Here is a 20,039-nt window from a genome sequence, read left to right on the forward strand (position 1 = left end):
ACCCAGACGTCACCAGGAAGTTTCTGTGCATGTGCAGAAGCACACATGCGTGTGTGTAGAAGCTTCTGCGCATGTGCAGAAGCACATGTGCGCATGAACGAAGCAAGCACGCACGTGCGGTCTCACTGCAAACTGGTAGTAAAGGTAAGTAGAACCCACCCCTGAGACACTTCATATATTTTCAGTGGATGACAGGCAACATTTTGATAGTTTTCCAGGGAGGCAGCTACTACAGAACACTGCAGAGGTTTTCCCTCCCCTCTCCTCCTCCCCCAAATTATTCACCAAGATACTACGTATAGGTATAACCCAAAGCTCCCTCTGAATCCCATTTGTGTCCATTAGGTGCCTGGGTTGGATCCATCAAACATATCCTAGCATCTTTCAACAGGTGACAGCTTCCTAAATAGATCAGACAGGAAACTCAACAAGATGTTTAATTCTGCTTTATTGTAGGGCTACATTAATATAATCTTGCAAACTGAAAATATAGATCTCCCGCCATCTCTTTTTACCACCTGATAAAATATGTGGTTCCTTTCTAAGTTTCTTTATCTGCTGTTATTCAGCTCTGGGTGCCCTTCATCTTTTATTTGATTCTTCTCTAGGCAGCATTTCTTACCAGTGAGTGGGATTCAAGTAATTTAACAACATGTTCTCTTAGTGACTGGTTGGGTAGGCATGGCTTGGAGGGGGGGTCATGTGACTGAGTGGGCATGGCCAACTCGACATCATCATGACAAGGTGGGCCAGCACCTTGCTCTGAGTGACATAGAGTTGGCCACGCCCACTCAGTCACATGACCGATGCTTCAGAGAAGATTTCCTATGCACCTCCCTCCCCCCCCTTCCACCCTTGAGCTGATAAAATAAAAGCCCATCTAAAAATTGTGACTGCCTGCCAAGTCTGCCTGCCAAATGCTGGCAAAAGGAGGCTAGGGAGAAAAAAAGAGAAGGGCCGATGGAAATGCCTCCATTGGGCTGTCTGCACCGCACTGGATCAGGATGGGAAGGTGGCGGTAAAAGCAAAAAGCCTACTTGGTCCGTATGTACTCACCAGCACAATGGCGAATCTCTCTTCCAGCTCACCGGTTCAAGCATTGGGTGTTTGAGGAGTAGATTGTTTGCCCTGAAGTCTGTCTGCTGCTCTTCCAAACTTGCAGCAGCAGCAACAGTTTGGAGCTTGTTAAGGAAGACTGCTCCTCCACCCCAGCCATGCATTTTCCAGTCCAGGCTGCTTGGAGTGAAAAGCATGCAATATGCTGCCGCTCCTGGGATTCCCTGCATGAGTGTTGGAAGAAAATTGGCCGATGCAGCCAGAGCCAGGCTTGGAAGAGCAGCAGACTGTCTTCAGGGTAAACAATCTACTCCTCAAACTCCCAATGCTTGAATTGGCAAGCTAGAAGAGAGATTTGCCATTGTGCTGGTGAGTACATATGGATTGAGTAGGCTTTTTGCTTTTTCCCCCCAGCTTCCCATCCCAATCCAGCACAGCGCAGACAGCCCAATGGAGGCGTTTCCATTGGCCCTTCTCTTTTTTTCTCCCTAGCCTCCTTTTGCCAGCATTCGGCAGGCAGGCTCAGCAGCAGTTGCGATCTATAGATGGGCTTTTATTTTGTCAGCCCAAAGGTAGAGATGAGGGGAAGAGGCTCGGAATGGTATGTAGGAAACCTGTCTCTGCAGCATCCATTACTTGCCAGTCGGCAGGCAATGAGGAGGAGGCGGCAGGCAAGTGTTCTGAGCCTCGGGGATTGAGGGGAAGGCAGGCAAGCTGGCTGGGTGACGTGGGAGGCAGCTAGGCCAGGATTCAGGCCTTGCTGCTTGCAGGCTCACCAAGGCCAATCTGGGTGCTCAGCTGGGTTGCGCTGAGAGTGCTGCATGAGCACGGAAGGCAGGCAAGCTGGTTGGGCACGTGGGAGGCAGCTAGGCCGGGATTCGGGCCTTGCTCTTACAGTCACTCACCCAGGCAGATCAGGGCAGCTCAGCTGGCCTGCGTGGAGAGCACTGTGTGGGATGCAGCCAAAGGCAGGAAAGCTGGCTAACCCTCAGAGACCATATGATCGAGGCAAGTGAGGGAGCCAGACGGAGAGCTGCAGCAGCTATGCCAGGCAAGGGCATAAGATGAGGAGTGACTGGGCAAGATGGGGCGGGGGGGGGGCAGAACGGAATTTTAACAACTGGTTCACCTGAACTGGCCTGAACCAGCTGAATTCCACCACTGTCTCTTACCCTTGTTTCCCAAGATCATTCTCATGTACCATTACAACAGGGGATAGGCACGTAAAACTCCAAGACTAATACAAAGTGATCGGACTAGAATAAGAGAAAATATTCATGCTCACCAATTCCAAATCTAGTTTGTGACTCCTTGTCTTTCCATGTATACCAAGATCTCAGTGACCTTGATCAAGGCTATAGCAGCCATGAACTCCTGAGCCATTTTTGTTTCTGTGCCCAAATAAGACAAATTAAAGTCTCCCAAGTTTGTAAGCCTGGGAAACTCCACCAACATCCTAACTAAGGCATTCAGCTCATATTAGGAACATAGTTACACTGCAATGAGGTTGACACAGTTACAACATCTCATCCTTAGAATCCAACTTCAGAATATAGGGACTTGCATCTGGCTATCTGCAGAGAGTCTCTTGGAAACCAAAGCTACCCCGTCACCCCTGCCCTTAGATTGTGACTCATTTTACACCCAAAACCTGAGTAGCCACATTTCCTAGAGAAGCACTTCCTGCACTGTCCACCAGGTCTCAACAATACCTATTAAGGTCTCTCATCCACAAATGAGGCAACCAGGAATTAAGTAGCAGTAACTGCAGACCTAAGGCCCACTGACCTGGCAAATTGTCCAGGCAGGTGAAGGACCAAATCAGTATTAAAAAACATTTTTTACCTAACCACTTTGAACACTGGCATGAATTGGTTTCCTTAAAATACTGTACATCTGTCTTTGTCTGAACATTGGGGAAAATTGTACACCAGTATTTCTCAAACTTGGCAACTTTAAGATAGAGTTGGGCTCTAACTATAGCTGGAAAAAACTGAGAAAATAGTGCTGCAGTAGATTAATAAAAGTGTGATTAATGTAATGAAAGTTCTTACTTCCTCTCAAAGAAATAATAGTCATTGTCAGCCAACTGATTAATATCAAAATAAAGACAAAATGCTTTTTAATAAGATATCTATGCAATTTGCTTACTACTGAAAATGATCAATAGTAAGGCTGACAAACAAGCAAGCATCATGGAGGATACAGGTGTACCAATTGTTTTAGGCATCAAAGATATATATCTGAAATATCTGATTGTTTATTGTTGCAAACAATCTTGCCAATTGTTAGATTATTGTGGTAATAGTGGTTATTTCTTTCTTGCAAGCACCTCAGAGTTGTCACACTATCAAATCAAAGAATGAAGAGCAGTTCTCCTACCAGATTGCCCACATTCAATACATTGTTGAACTCTTCGGTCATTGGGTAGTGTTCCATGGCCATGAAGACAGTATTGAGGACAATGCAGATGGTGATCCCCAAATCAACAAAAGGGTCCATAACAATGAGCTTAACAATGTGCTTTAGCTTCACCCAAAACGGGCAACAGTTCCATATTAATACAGCGTGGGCAAACTTATACCACCATGGTGGGCACTTCTGATGGGCCTCTTCCAGTTCTAAAAACAAAAATCAAAAGAGATATCTACAACAAAATCATTTCCACTAGAGGTAAATCATGAATTACTAAGAGTGCTGATTTTAGCCAACTAATCAGTGAGATTGGTTGATTGATGCATTGTTCCTCAGACTGACACTTAAAACAGTATAGGATTACAACTACTGTACTGTGGAAATTATTGGAATTTGCTTATCAAGTCTGCTGGAAAGAAATTTTTTAATCTCATTATGCTGAGTTGAGGTTGTTGGATTTTTGCACAAAACAGCCAGTAGAACTACAACCATTTTATACTTTAATACTGTACTATCATGTGTGGATAGTGTATAATATATAAGAGGGACACATTCTTCTATTATAGAAGGATGTTGTAAAAAGCATAAGACTTATGGCAGAGAGCTATTCTCTTTCAAAACTCTTTCATCAGCATGTCCAATGTTTCTGAAGCTACTTTTTCATTGGTTACTGGAAAAAAACTGGCAGGTTGGCCATTTGTAAAATTTCTGGCTAAATATCTTATACCAGGGGTCTCCAACCTTGGTCCGTTTAAGACTTGTTAAAGCTGGCTGAGGAACTCTGGAAGTTGAAGTCCACAAGTCTTAAAGGGACCAAGGTTGGAGACCCCTGTCTTATACTATGTTTCAGAGCAATCTACAATACACTAAACATGAAAATACTATTAAAATATGTTTTTAATTCAAAAATAATCTAGTTTCTACCTAGGCATTTACCTTCAAGAGTACTGGAGACCACACTGACTGCACTCCCTACTCGCTTCTCCAAACCCTTCCCCTCAACACCATCCACATACAAATGGTTTTGATCAGATTTCTCATGTTCTTCCCTTGGATTTGACTGTAATAAAAAAATGAGATCCAAGATTAAAAAAACATTGACAAAAATGTAAGTTTTTAAATTAAAAAAGCCTCTATGGCCATTAGCATTAGAATCTGAAGTGGCACTTGAATTAGAGAAGTAATGAGGAAGTAATTCAAGCTGTTTGCTATGATATGACACTATTTAAAGGAAAGGTTAGAGTTAGAGTTCAAAAGTAAATACAACCAAGGAAGTCACTTTGTACCAGCAAAAAAATTATTGTTGATACGCCTTGAATTTCACTATCAGGGTTTGCTAGGATTAAACCGTATCAAGTAACTACACATTCAGTTAGTTAATTATCAATTATTAAATTTATTATTGCTATATTTTCAGTGCTAGATGCCTCAAACCAGAGGATGGAGTATCTTTACTACAAACTTTACTCCCCTACAACATCCTTCTGCTTTTACAACTATGTTTGGTAATCAGTGTTTCTTGCCGATTTCCAGTTACACTGGGATAGAAGTACAGAAAATAAAAAGGTGCTGTTTGATGCGCTCCTCATACATCTGGACAATTGGCTAACCCTCCTCATATGTTAGATTAATCTGTGCATATAATTTTCTCTAGCATCAGGGTGCAGATGACTGGAAGACATCCCATGCAGAAATATGAAGAGAGGAGAGGGAGCAGGTCCAATAGGCCAAGGTTTTAATCCTTTCAAACCCATGTGGAAGTCTGTAACTGGGAGGGACTGTCCATCTTTTGAGTTCAGCAATGCAGTCTGACTCTAATTCAGATCAGCCTTCATTTTTAGTCCAGCAGTGTCATAAACATTTGCTGTCTGAGCCTGTTGCGAAAGCCCATGAAGTGGGCTACTTACAGTCAATCGCTAATCTTTTCTAGAAGCATCCACACATTAACTTGTATCAATACAATTCTATTGAATGGGCAGCAAGCAGTATGGATTATGTTTTTATCTTTGGTTCCTGGTCCATGGAGAACATACCTCACGTACTGTAGCTGATCTCTCCAACACCAAACGTGGGATGACTCGACCATTGCAATCTTTTGGTCCCTCTTGATCACTCTGAGCCTTTTCGTCTAATTCTCCTTCTTGCTTTTTTTCCACTATTATGCTTTCTGCAGAGCTGTAATTTGCTGTCTGTGCTTGAAGCTACAAAAATATAACAGATTTAGCATAAGAAAACCAGGAAAAGGCTGTTGACATCACTGAAAGGGTGATTTGCTAACTTTTCCCTTGAATTTTGAAATCATATGGTATGTATTTATGTTACTTATGTAAAGTTTTTCAAGTCTTCTACCATGATTACCCAAAAATAAGATCTGGTCTTAGTTTTTTTGGGTTTGAAAATAAGCACTCTTATTTTCAATAAGGTCTTATTTTTTATAAGTGCAGGAGGCAGCAAGCCCAATGGGAGTGGGCGCGTAGCTACCTCTGGCTCTGCCCTCTCGGCTGCACCAGGCCAAGCTCCCAGCATGTATCAACCTCCACCCGCCCTGCCTGCTGGTCCAGCTGCTGCTGGGACACTTCTCAGCCACAGCAGGCACTGTGCTGGCCACTAAACGGCTGCCCATGCTGCTGCTGGCCTTGTGGGAGCTCTTCACCCTTCTGGCAGGTAGGGTGGAGGCTGGGGTATGCTGAGGACTTGGCCCCAATTGAGGCCGTGGGTAAACAGACAGTGGGATGGAGAGGGTGCTGGCCGGTGGTAGCTACCGAAACATTATCATCCAGAGGGAGGCAAAATTTCCTCTGTTTGCAAAGGGGATGCTTTGAAATGGAGTTAATCACTCTCTGTCCCCTTTGCAAGCAGACAAAGCTTTAGCTACCTCTGGGTGAAAAGTGTACAGCAGAATGAGGCAGAGGCAGAGGAGACCCCAACGTATTGCCCACTCCGTCCCACCATCTCTCAACTTGCATGCAGCCACACCAACAAGACACCCGTGCAGCATGTCGGGATCACCTGCCTCCCCCATTCCCCATGTCTCTGCCTCCACCTGCTGGCAGTACCACTGCGCAAGCCTCCTATGAGCCTCTTTTGAGTCAGGCAGCCACGTAGCATGTCTGGATCACCTGTCTTCTCCTCCCACCTCCCACTCTGCCTCCATGCTCGGACTTACTGGTATTTGCATTGTGCCAAGGGGCCAGCGGGCTGTGGCTGCTGCCAGACATCATCAGCCCCCCACATGCTCACCATCTCTCATACTGGCTGCGCCCATCCCCCCAGGCTTATATTAGGCCCACCCCAAAAAAATCAGACTAGGGCTTATTTTCAGGATGGGTCTTATTTTCAGAAAAACATGGTACTATTTGGTCCCTTCAGTTATGCTGGTCAGCAATTTCCATTTGTCTCCAGCCAACAGGATAGCCAAGTTACTAAGACCGGTGGAAGTAGTGATCCCACAAATCTCAAGGATGCAAGACAGACAAGTAGAAATGTCTGTTTCTATGAAAATTATTGTTGGAGAAAATGAGCTGAAGTAACAAATATGATGCTACAAATCCATACAGTACAGCATTCTAAAATATTCAAAGAATTCTGTAATTATCAACTCAGTATTTATAAAATAGTGTAACATATAATTATTTGTTTAAATTATTTGATTTCTAATGGTAAAACAAGATATTTTTCAATATGTTTTTGTATATTTCCTTGTTAATATACATGATTCCAACAAATCTAGATCATTTGCCATTTAATAGTTATCTATATATTAATTTCCCATAGGCCAACTTTCTACTGTTCAAGTGCAATCTGTTGGTGCATTAAACAGCATCAAATAATAAATAATAATAATTTATTAAACTTGTAAATTGCCCAAATCTCAATGGTTCACAATAATCGAAGAAATTACAATCAAATCAATTAAACATAAAAGATTGCAAGCATGACAAATGCAAGATAGAATGATGCATGGGGTCTCACCCTCCCTCACCAAAGGCCTGGATGAAGACTCATATCTTCACCACTCTTCAACAACAGCAGCAAAGTCAGGTGATCCAGATCTTGTGGGGGAATCTTGTTCCAGTGGCCCAGAGCTACTATAGAGAATGCCCACTTTCAGGGCCCCTATAGATGAAATTGTTCAAAAGAACCTGGATATGCCAACCCAGCAGATCAAATTAGGCAGGGAGATGCTATGGGAAATAAGCAGACCCTCAAATAATGAGACCCTACGCCATGTGGAGCTTTATCGATAACAAAAAGCACCCAGCTGCCAAATTGGCAACTAGTGCAGCTTGTAAAGCAGGAGTATTATGTACATAGGCAAAATAGTGTGTCAAAACAGTGACACAAAAGCATATTACGCATACACATGCATACCTATTACCATTCATACCACCTCATTTGGACCAGTTGAATTTTCTGAGTGTCTTCAAGGACACCGCATGTAGAGTGAGGTGACCACAGCATGAGTGATTGTCTGAAGGGTTTTCCACTCTAGGAAAGAGTACAACTGGCAACCAGATAGATTTGTGCAAAGGCCTTCTACACTCTAAGGTAATGATAGTAAACCTATGACACATATTATCAAAGCTGATATGCCAGCCTTCATCAACACCCAACGACAACTATTATTGAAAGCACATCCTGTTCTTATGCAATTTTCAGAGACCACACAAAAATGGGGTGTGTTTTTCTGTGTCCTCTGGACCCACCGGAAGATAATGAGAAAGCTGTGCTCTTGCACAGTCTCCAGAGTCTCTGAAAATCATGCAAAAATGGGGTGTACTTTCATGAGGTTTTGGAGACTGTAGAAGCTATGGAAGAGCATTCTCCAAAGCTGCTCAAGAACGAAGGCCTCGTGCAATAGGGAGCTGCCTTGGACAGGCTTCAGGGGCCTGTCAACAAAAATTGCCTGAAGATAAGCAGCAGCATATGACAGATCCTGGAAATCACACACATGATCAGACTGTTTTTTTTTAAGTAATAAATAGATAAATAAGTGTTTCTCTTTTGTTAGAGGAAGAGTGACATGCCAGCAATCATTCAATGTCTGATGTTGATAGTTTGGTATGAGTTATATTGGTAATTTGGACTAAGACTGCAGTGCTTTGTTGTCATGGATATCAGAAAATGGCTGGTAGTTCATGATTTTTGGTACCAGCAACTCGGTTGTTAAACAGAGCAGTTGCAAGTAAAATCATGAAAGCTTATCTCCAGTTTTCCTTCGCTTTATGATTTTTGTGAAGATTGTAAATGCAAGGACTGGTCATGATTGTTATAATTGAGAACAGTTGCTGTGCAAGGCAGTTGCTAAATGAGGATTACCAGCACTCCATTCTGTGTTCTTTAGAACGTTACATTGAATATTTATGCAGGGAATTTATTGAAGGGATAAAGATGTTACCTATAAGTGTTCTATTTAAGCAACTCCAGGAAGCCAATCCTGTTGGCAATCCTGTCAGTAAACCTGGCAAGGAGTCTGAGAAGCTATGTCATTGCTCAGGAATGAAATAGCAAGCAGATTGCTGGCTCAGAGTTGATGTTTAAAAGTCTAAGGTAGCAACAGTGGGAGAGGGAGTGTGCAATCCTCCTCTCTCTCTCTCTCTTCCTCCCTCCCTCCCTCCCTCCCTCTCTGTGATATAAATATCAATTTCTCACAGTCTGTACTAAAATAATAATAAATACCAAAAATGGCATGACAAAATAGTAACAATGGTGCACTGGAATATCTGCAAGAAATGAAATTTTCTTACAAGCAAGAACTGGTGGGACTACAAAATAGTCGAAGAAGCTAAAGTGCTCTGGGATTTTAGAATTCAGACAAACAAGCACCTACCGCATAACATCCAAGACTTAACAACTATCAATAAGGAAGACAAAAAAGTCTTAAAATGGACATGGCAATACCTGGAGACAGCAGAATAGTATAGAAAACAATAGAAATAGCACTTAGATTTATATATCACTCCATACCGCTTTTCAGCCCTCTCTGAGCAGTTTACAGAGTCAGCATATTGTCCCCCAACAATCTGGGGCCTCATTTTACCAACCTCAGAAGGATGGAAGACTGAGTCAACCTTGAGCCCATCAGGGTTGAATTCCAGACTATGGGCAGAGTTAGCCTGCATTCTAATCATTGTGCCATGAGTGCTCTTCAAAGAACTGGAGAAAATAACAGAGTACAAAAACTTGCAAATAAAAGCAGAATGACTATGGCAAAAAAGAAAGCAAAGACAGTACCAATAGTGATAGGTACCCTGTGTGTAATCCCAAAACATCTGGAGCAGCCCTTGAATACCACTGGCATTGACAGAATCACCATCAATCAATTGCTAAACCCAGCTTTACTTGGAATAGTTACATCCTGTGACAATATCTATAACACCATCAAATAACGACATCTGCCTATTCCAGGACTTGATAGGTGGATAAAAATGCCAGATTCAGTCTAAATACCTGATTGACTGTAAAACCAACTACAATGACTCGAAATAATCAGCAAGCCAAATAATAATGTAAAACCTAACTAGGTGACTAAGACACTGAGCTTGTTGATCAGAAAGGTCGGCAGTTCAGTGGTTTGAATCCCTAGTACAGGTCTCCTGTATGAGCAGGGGGTTGGACTAGATGACCTCCAAGGACTCTTCCAACTTTGTTACTGTTAAGATAATTAAGAATTCCAGAAGGACTGACTCTTCTTTTTAAAACTAATCTATCCACATTACACAAAATAATAGTTCAATAAATACACACACATACACAAACATACACACACACTTGTTCAAGCCAACAAAAGTGATTAAATCACTTTTAAAAATGGAGAATTCAGCTAATAATTGGTTGGATTAGAATTTGGTCAAAAATACCAGTAAACCCTGTGGAATTCTTGGTACCCTCTGAGCTTGATTCTTTGCCTGCAGACATTTTATTACTTAAGTAAGCAACATCAGCACAAGTGAGTGTGGGATTTGCTTCCTGTTTATATACAGTAGCTTGGCCTGCCAGTTTTAATAGGATGAGCCCTCTCAGGGATCAACATGAGGCTAAAAAGAAGTTTTTCAAATTCGCCTCTGATAGGATTCTGATAGAAATAAATTCCTGAAGTTGCTATTTGCAGGGATGGGATTATTTGAAGGTAGAGCTGGAGGTTAAAAGGAGCTCCGATTTGTTGCTGAGGTTTTCCTTAAAAAATAAATAACCATGTTAAATTTTTGTTGGAGGAAAGCAGACTGAGAAAGTGTTAAGTCCACCTCCTCTGGATCTACTATCTACATAACAAGGCATGTTAACTGCATTCCTGCAATTGCCACATCTAAAGTGGCCTATGTTGGATAGTTTTTCAAAATGAAATAGTTGCTGAAAACTGTGAGGAAAAGAAAAGTTTATCACCTCCTCTCCCACTACTAGAGCTACAGAGACTCAATGATTCAAAAAGAAAGGAAAAAAACCTTTGCTATGGTTTCATATAAATTGGAACTGCAGCACTTGCACTATTGTCAAGTCTCCAAAGTAGGGAATATTCTGAGAGACCTAAACTGATTCAGAGTTGGTGCAAACCTTTTGTTAGATAGGGGGCGCAAATGAAGAGGTGGGACACAGTAGTCCGTTTAGCATTTTATTTCCAGCCGCGATCAGGAGCAAGAGATTTGCAGACTGCCAGAGCTCTCTTTTTAAAGAGCTCCGGCAGTCTTGCCGACTACTGACAGCAGTTTATTTTTTCCGCCGCTAGATTAGCCAATCAGCAGCAGGCATGCAAATGGGTGCTCCAGACAGCCGTATGTAACACCCCTCCCCTCCTGAATAGAACACACCCAATCATATTAGATAATGTAGTCACGCAGGTAGGCAGGGCATTTCAGGGCACGACTGGACCTGCACTTGCCTCAGCGGTGGCAGCCTGTGCAGTCAGGCCTGCTGTTGCTCCTGCGTCCTCAGACAGAACCTCCTGGAACACTCCCATGGCATGGAGGATTCTGTCCCAGCCCTTCCTTCTTCAGTTCCTGGATCTTGTCGCTGGACTCCTGATTCCTCAGCTAAGTGTTCGTGGTCCTCCCTTGGGGTTGAGTCTAGGGTCTCAGTGTTGTTTGGAGCTAGGAACAGTTTTTTATTGTGCTGGTTCCCACTTGTTGCTTTGTACACTCCTTGGGACGGAGGCTCAGTTAATGGTCTCTCGGGATTTTGGTCTTGTTGGATGGCGGATTTTTTTTTGGGTTGCCTTAACCAGGTCTCCCCTAGTCTATTTCAGAGTTGGTCAATATGCCTCCTCCAAACCCTGCCATCCTCAAGTTCCGCCTGGTATGACTTGGGCCCCATTATGGCTATTACCCTTGCTTGTACCCAGGTGGAGTAGCTCATGTAATTATGGGCAAATACCAAATCCCCATCTTCAGAGTTGTCTGTTTGAGTCCAGGGGTATTTCCGGGTGGTAATGGGGGATGCAACCTGTCCAACGGTGAACTTAGTCCCTGGCCCATTATTAGCTCAGCTGGACTTTCATTAGTGATTGCGCTGGGGGTGATATGTTGGGATAAGAGGAATTTGTCTATGTTTTCTTGCCAGTTATCCAGGCCCATTCTGGTGAGTGTTTCTTTAGTCAGTCTCACCATTTGTTCTGCCTGACCATTACTCGCCAGGTTAAATGGGGCAACCAGGGCATGTCTGATTCCTTGCTCTGCTAGGAACAACTCAATTGTTTTTGCAATTAACTGTGGCTCATTGTCAGAGACAAGGACATCCAGTAACCCATTGGTTGCAAACAATTTCCTTAATGCCCTTATTCTTGCTTCTGTGGTCAGATTGGGCATTATCGCTACCTCTAGCCAATTGGAATACACATCAACAACAATTAGAAATGTTTGTTCCCCCATTGGCCCAGCAAAGTCAGTATGTATTGATGACCAAGAACTCTTAGGGATTTCCCACTTCCTGATTAGTGCCTGAGGTGGAGCGGGCTGGTTTTTCTGGCATGGCGTATATGTTGCCATCCATTTTGCAATGTCTCTGTCCAAGTTTGGCCATCAAATACAGCTCCGGGCCAGCGCTTTCATTTGTACAATCCCTGGATGACCCACATGTACTGTTTCCAGGACTTGTTTCCTTAACCCCTGTGGCACAATCACTCTCTCCCCCCATAACAGGCACCCTTTTAGTGCTGACAAGTCTAATTGTTTAGTTTGGAATGTTCTGAATTCTTCACCCAGTTTCTCTTGCAGCTACCCCCTCAACACCCAGTTTAAAACTTTGGACAATAATTTATCCTTCCTTGTGTACTCTGCAATTCTGTTGGAGGTGACTGGGTCATTTAGTCTATAAGTAGTACTTGTGTGGCTGGAGCCGGGTCCTCAACAAGCTCTGGTAAGGGGCACCTACTGAGAACATTGTGTTGGTAATGTTCTTCCCTGGGCTGTGCACCAGCTTGTAGTCATACCCCATCAGGAAAATTGTCCACTGGGCCATCCTGGGGGGCATGTAGTTCAGTGTTTGTCGGTCCCCAGCAATGAGACCCAACAGTGACTTGTGGTCAGTTATGAGTTCGTATTTCCTCCCATACACATATTCATGGAACTATTTAATATCTGCCACTGCATCCAGGGCTTCCTATCCAATTGGCTGTAATTCCTTTCAGCAGATGAGGATGGATCCCTGAACCATCAATTAAATACCCCAGTAATTCAACTTTCTTCACCCCAATTTGGCATTTTTTCTTTTTGACTTTCAGTCCCTTCTTTTGAAATCGGCCCAATGTTTCTTCCAATCCGTTGATCAATTGTTCTTTGTTCTTCCCTGACATGAAGACATCATCAAAATAGGGGACTACCCCTGGAATGCCCTGTAGAAGGTGTTCCATCATGCTCTGGAATAGCCCCAAGGCAACACTTACCCCAAACTGCAATCGGTTGCATTTAAATGCCTCGCGGTGTGTCACAATGGTTGTTGTGATCCGCCAGCAGCCTGCGGACCTGGCAGTGGAGTCAGACAGTAAGGAGGCTGGGGAGGACAATGGGCCAGTCCTGGAGTCAGGGGAAGGTCAGGAGGAGGGCCCTGCATCGGAGGCAGAAATGGGGCCAGGGCCTTCTGGGAGCAATGTGTGAACTCCAGAACCTCCACTGGCGGACAGCAGAGAGGCACAGGAACAGGAGGGGCCTGTTCCTAGTGCACGCATGTGAAGAGCTGCCAGAAGGCAAGAGCAGCTGAAGCAGAAAGGACAACTTGGGAGTAAGGCCAAAAGATGATTGGCCACTTCCATAAGTTTAAAAGAGCAACAACGAGCCGTTGGGTTCTTTGTGGAAAAGCAACGTTGATTCCATTGCTTCTTGTCAGCATCTCTTGAACTTTGTGGTGGTTTTGCCAAGAAAAGCCTTTGGCAGGTCGCCAAAGACAACAAAGGTTGGTGATAAAGCTGAAGGACTGTTTATGAAGAATTTGTTTTGGACTAAGCTGAAAATGAATTAATTCTCAGCTGTTCTAATAAAATAAATTTGTTCAGAACTGAATTGTGTTTAATAATCACTACTTGGGCCTCAGTAACAACAATGGTTTGGGCTTCTGTGGTTGCGTCATCTCCTGGCAATTGTTGTTATGCTTGGGCTAAATCTAATTTGGCAAATATTTTCCTGTTTCCCAGTGAATGTAGCACTACTAGCACAGAATACAAGCTCTGTTGTAATGCTTTATTTACTGTGCATTTAAAGTCCCCACAGATGTGCACCGACCCATCTGATTTAATTGGAGTGACTATTAAGGTCTCCCACATGGCATGGTCAACTGGCTCCAGGACCCCATGGGCAATTAGCTTATCTAATTGCTCATCTACCTTGGGCCGAAGAGCAAAAGGAATCCTGTGGGGTTTTAGCCTCATTGGGGTAACACTAGGGTCTAAGTTAAAAGATATAGGTTTTCCTGTATACTTGCCTAGGCTCCCATCGAAAATGTCCCCAAACTTTACCAGCAGCTGATCTAGTTCACACCCGCTGATTTTGTTGATGCCGGTCACCCCTAAGCCTAGGGCTTTGAACCACTCCAGGCCTAGAAGAGTCGGTCTGTCATTGTTGATGATAGTCAGGGGCAGTTGTCCCCTAAAGTCATTGAACTTGACTTGCAATGATGCTCTGCCTAGCACAGGGATGTTATTTCCCTGGAAATCATTTAATGTGATGTTTTGCGGTTTGAGTTGTTTTTTCTTCATTGTCGGGATGAGGCTCTTCAGTGTCTGCCATGACACAATGGTGAAGAAGGACCCCATGTCTACTTCCATGCTGCAAGGGGTCCCCTCTATAAGGATGGTGATGTGGTATTTATCAGCATCACATGCTTCTGAGTGGCCCACAGCTGTTTGATTGATTCCTTTTGCTTCTGGGTGGGTTTCTTCTCTGCGCTTGTTTCTTGGGCCCCCCAGTCTCACATGTCTCTGCCTCCCTGGACCAGCCTGGGGTCCGATTTGATATGGTATAGGCTATGTGGCCCTTTCACTGGGACTGCCAGCATATGGCATCTTTGAACTGGCAAACTGTTCTAGCATGGAAACCCATACACCCCAGGCAACGGGGTTGTTTAAAATCATTGTTTCTTTGGCTTACTCTTCTTTCCAGGTATATTCGGTTCACTGCCTCTTCCTCCTCCCAGTCTTCATCGTTCTCAGGGACCTCAGTGGCCCAATCGGGCTCCCGTTGGGTGCGATGCACTCCGCTAGTCTTTCAGATGTCGGCGGCAGAATTATCAGACGCTTCTTTGGCTCAGTCTTCTTTGACCACATCTTTGAAGGTGGCTCCTCTCCAGATCAGGAGCTTCTTTTGTCAGATCAAGTTCCTCATTCCCAAGATGATTCTATCTTTCATCATCTCCTCTGGATTGACGAATTTGCACTTGTTGAAATTTCTCACAATTTGGCCACAAAATCGCTGATGGTCTTACTCTCTCTTTGCCCCTGGTGGTAAAATTCACTTCGCCTCACCATTGGCATTGCTGTTGGGGCATAATGGTCCCTTAGGATATTTTGCAGCATGGACCAGGTCATTGATTCGCTGTCTACTGGTGATGTGAGGGTCTGAGCCATCTTGTAAATTTTTGGTCCGCAGTAGGTGAGGCTCTTTTTCTGTTGTCTTGGAGGTCTTAATAGTTGTTGGCTTCTAGGTACATTCGGAATCATCCCATATATGTGTGCCATTCTTCCGTCTGTGGATCGTATATAGCTGGTGAGCAGAGGTTTGGTTGGTCATCATTTTCCTTTTATTTGTGGGATGAGATCGTTCCTCCCTAGAAAAATGGCTGCGGATGCCTCAAGGTGAAGGTCAATGCCCTTTGTCCCCTTTCCTTGTCCTCTTCAAGATCCCATCCTCGTCACCAGTGTTAGATACAGGGTGCAAATGAAGAGGTGGGTAGACACAGTAGTCTGTTCAGCACTTTATTTCCAGCCGCGATCAGGAGCAAGAGACCGGCAGGCTTCCAGAGCTCTCTTTTTAAAGAGCTCTGGCAGTCTTGCCAGCCACTGACAGTGGTTTATTTTTCCCACCGCTAGATTAGCCAATCAGCAGCAGGCATGCAAATGGGTGCTCCATACATCCATATATAACACCTTTTATGTGAAGTATCCTCTCCCTGACATCCAGAATGAAGTCAAATTATCAAAGTTGCCTTGAATCCCTTGAGGAAGGAAAACTATATATATATACTTAAACCTTCTAGAACTGGATAAATTAAAATAAATAGACATAAAGAAAAAAAACTGACCAGTCTTTGTTGCTCTTCCTGATGCTTTTTCAGCTGTTCCACCATCTGCTGGAACTCTTCTTCTTTTTCTTTTTCTTCCTGTACAGTGGCCTCATTCTGCTCTGCATAGGCCATTGCCACCACAGCCAGGATTAAATTGATGAGATAGAAAGAGCCCAAGAATATGATCACAACAAAAAAAATCATGTATGTTTTCCCAGCTGCTCGCAAGGTCTAGAAAAAAAGAAGAATTTCATCCTCCTTGGTACCTGGAAATCCAGAATTCCATCCTCATATAAATAGATATAGATATAGATATAGATATAGATATAGATATAGATATAGATATATATATACCCTTTCTAGATAGTCATTAGTCTAAGCAATGTAGTTTGAAGATATTGTGCTATACTTCATAAATTGCTTGGTATTTGAAATACAATTCTCAGACTTAGGATCAAACTAAATAAAATGATGGTTGATGGTCATTATGGAAAAGATTTCAACAGACTTTGAATTGACCCAACTGGATCCTTACATTCTTATCTGTCGGTGGAACTCCTACCTCTTCATCTTTTTGTAAAACAAACAAAGGCGAGGAATCTGGACTGATGCTGGGTCCCTGCATCCTGTTTTCCTTACGTGGTTCCCATTATTTCTTCTATTAAGGAAAATTAAGAGGGATCCGCATACAACTCCATGTGGGAGAAATTTTAACTGGACAAATAGCATGGGAGGAAGAAGTCTTTCTACCCTTACACCTGCATGCATCTCATGCATGTTTTAAAAAGTTTAAAACTCAGAATATCTGGACCAATGTCTTCAGTCTCTTCCCTAGTTGGGGTTTATTCTATCTGGTGAAATAAAAGCAATCCCAGCACACGATCAAAAACTTTCATAAACACTGGCAAAAATGCAGGGGAACAAATAAAAGGGGAAAAAATTAAAGGAAGTTCCTGCAACAATAACAATATATAAACTTACCAATTGGAAGAGATTCTCCCAATAGTCCTGAGTCATGAGGCGAAAGAGTGAAAGGAAAGCCCAGCTGAAGGTGTCGTAGCTTGTATAGCCGTAATTTGGGTTTCGGCCAGCTTTCATGCAGACAAATCCTTCTGGACATTGTCTACAGTGGATTATACAAAAATTCCAATATAACATCATATTCTAAGAGAAGCATTTTCTTTCTAAATCTAAGGCATAATCTAGATAGTTACTATAACCACTCTTGTCCCATGTTATAGATTAGGCGCATTATTATATATTTCTGCCTTCTAATATCGTAAATGACCTGACAATTATCATATTGTATGTAGCTTTTCCTAGCAATTAATCCAAAACCCAACTGTTTGAAATTATTTTTGCAATATGTTGTTGTCGGTTTATGGATTCTTGGGAAACCAGGAATTTCATATATATATATATATACATATATATATATTCAAGAGGAACAGAAATTAAAGAGTTGCTAGGAACCGTTATCATTAGCACTAGTTTTTATTCTACCTTTTTATATATAACTCAGGAAGGTGAACATTCCTAATGCTCCTGCCTGCTCTTTTTCTCACAGCAACAATCCTATGAGGAAAGTTGGGCTGAGAGAGAATGACTAACCCAAAGTTACTCATCAGGCTTTCATGCCTAAGTGAGGCTTAGAACTCACATTCTCCTGATTTCTAGGCCAGCACCTTTTCACTGAACCAAACTGGATCTCATATTCTTTTCTCAGACATGAAGCCCCCTCCTCACTCCAAAAAAGATTCAACCATTGAGAGAGACCTCACTTACCCAGCATCAGAGCTGTTCCCACAGAGCAGAGCATCAAGTGCACCATCGAGGAAATAGAAATTGTCTTCATGAGCATACAAAAAATAAAATAAAAATAAAATAACATTTTAAAAAGCAGCAATAAGAATTGACTTTGACTTTCAACTTCATTTAAAAATGGCCAGAAGAATACCAAAGAAATTATGAATTAGAAGGAGAGCCAGACTTATAAGCAGGAAGTAAAACAGCTATGCAGATGCTATGAGTAGGAATTAATCCAATTGAACTATAGCCATGACACTGAAAAATGGGAGTATATATTTATTTTGACCTTGAGGTTAAACATATAGTACAGTACTGTACTGTACATAGTACTGTATTATCTCAAATGAATCCCCTCCTTATAGCTTCTTTTAACTAAAAGCAAAAATAAACTTTCATTCAAAATTCTAACCAAGCATCTCGTGGGTCTCATATAGTTGCATCTACAGTAAGATACTTAATGGGAATCTCTGATATAGTATCCATCATATTTCCTTTCCCCCATAATCATGAAAGTCACTACTTTGAGTAAATTGTCTTCTTTTTTTCCCTGTTTTATCCGTTTCATAGGATTCTTTTAAAATGGAGAGTTATTTGGCCATAGCAATCTAACTGCCTTGGAGAAAGATCAGAAATTGAGTGCAAAAGAATTGAATAAAATCAAAAATGAAAATCTAAAGTAATTTAGCGACTTCTTTCTTCAAAAACAAAGAAAATGTTCATATATTAGAAAATTGGGACTATATATGAGTATTTGTGAGTACATAGAAAAAGAGAAGTAAAAACAAAAATCAGTCTTAAGAGAATACTTTAACTTGATTTTTGTGGATTTAGGGATTGGTGAAAAGAATTTCCATGAAAATTCTGATCCTGGTGTTTCACACAGAGGGCAAAGTTAGATTGCCAACTTAGATGCTAACACTGAAAAGATGGGGTGGTAGTGGTAGGGAAATATTAAAGAATAGAACTGTACATCTATCCTCCCATTCCAAAACTGGTATTAAAGGCAGAGCATGTCACTGATAACATAGGGATATTTTACTGTCTATATTTGTAAACAAATTAAGTTTGTATTTAATAATTAGGGATATTCCTGAATTTTGTTAAATCCATGTTCTTTAGAAAATGTACCTAATTAGAGATTAAATACTTAGAGATTAAATTCATATTGGAATTTTTTGAGATGCCTGAACAAATTCACAAATCTTTCATCAAGGTCATCAAGGAGGTCATCAAGAAGTGATTTATAAAAACCCATAAATTGTACTATAGACCTCTACAATTACATTATATTAATTACAACTGTTTAAGATTGTCTCAGGGGGTATTAATTGAAATGGATCATACTGAATGATCATCCTAATGGCAATGTCCATTTGGTCATTTTGGTCAAATGTTATATTGAAGAATATCAGAAAGGGTTATGATTAGGCCCACCTATAAATTTTATTTATAAATAAATAAATAACTTTTAACAACTTAATAACTCCTAATAACTTGTGTTGAAATATTGTCCTTGTTTCACAAATATTGCAAATTTGTTCAGCATGGGAAATAATTTAATTTTTGTTGTCAGCTGCCAAATTTGCTCTTGTAAAACACTGAACCAAATTATATTAATATATTTTAGCATTAGCTAAATTATTAACTAATTATTCAGATTTGATCTTTATTACTTAGCTATGGTTTTCCTGATTATTTTTCAGAGCAGTTTATTTATTTATTTATTTATTTATTTATTTAATCACATTTTTATACCGCCCTATTTCCCAAGGGACTCAGTTAAATAAATCTTCTTAAAATATATATTCATATATATGTCTATATACATCTCTCTCTCTCTCTCTCTCTCTCTCTCTCTCTTTCACACACACACACACACATTCTCTCTCTCTCTCTCTCTCTCTCTCTCACACACACACACACACACGTTGTTTGCTTTAATTTTTTCTCCCAAATTCAAATTCAAATCCAAATCTTTATTGTCAGTGCACAACATATGTACAATGAGATTGGTTGAGCTCCCTCAGTGCAACCCCCCCAACACAATACAACTCACA

The 20,039-nt window shown here is 41.7% G+C and overlaps 1 protein-coding gene across 10 annotated transcripts in view; it reads right to left on the reverse strand.

Annotated features, from left to right (window-relative positions):
- The window catches only part of SCN4A (sodium voltage-gated channel alpha subunit 4), a 146,083-nt gene that overhangs the window by 79,737 nt on the left and 46,307 nt on the right, over window positions 1–20,039 (reverse strand). For 9 of the 10 annotated variants that reach the window (XM_058184081.1, XM_058184084.1, XM_058184080.1 and 6 more), the window contains 6 exons: window positions 17,959–18,022; window positions 17,155–17,296; window positions 16,192–16,404; window positions 5,505–5,672; window positions 4,408–4,531; window positions 3,439–3,677 (listed from right to left, as the gene is read on the reverse strand). In XM_058184081.1, the coding sequence (XP_058040064.1) occupies window positions 3,439–3,677; window positions 4,408–4,531; window positions 5,505–5,672; window positions 16,192–16,404; window positions 17,155–17,296; window positions 17,959–18,022 (950 nt within the window). Of the gene's footprint in view, window positions 1–3,438; window positions 3,678–4,407; window positions 4,532–5,504; window positions 5,673–16,191; window positions 16,405–17,154; window positions 17,297–17,958; window positions 18,023–20,039 lie in introns of those variants that run through there. The other variant, XM_058184090.1, reaches the window with a different exon arrangement.

This window comes from Ahaetulla prasina, chromosome 4 (genome assembly GCF_028640845.1).
Source record: "Ahaetulla prasina isolate Xishuangbanna chromosome 4, ASM2864084v1, whole genome shotgun sequence".
Classification (NCBI taxonomy): domain Eukaryota; kingdom Metazoa; phylum Chordata; class Lepidosauria; order Squamata; family Colubridae; genus Ahaetulla; species Ahaetulla prasina.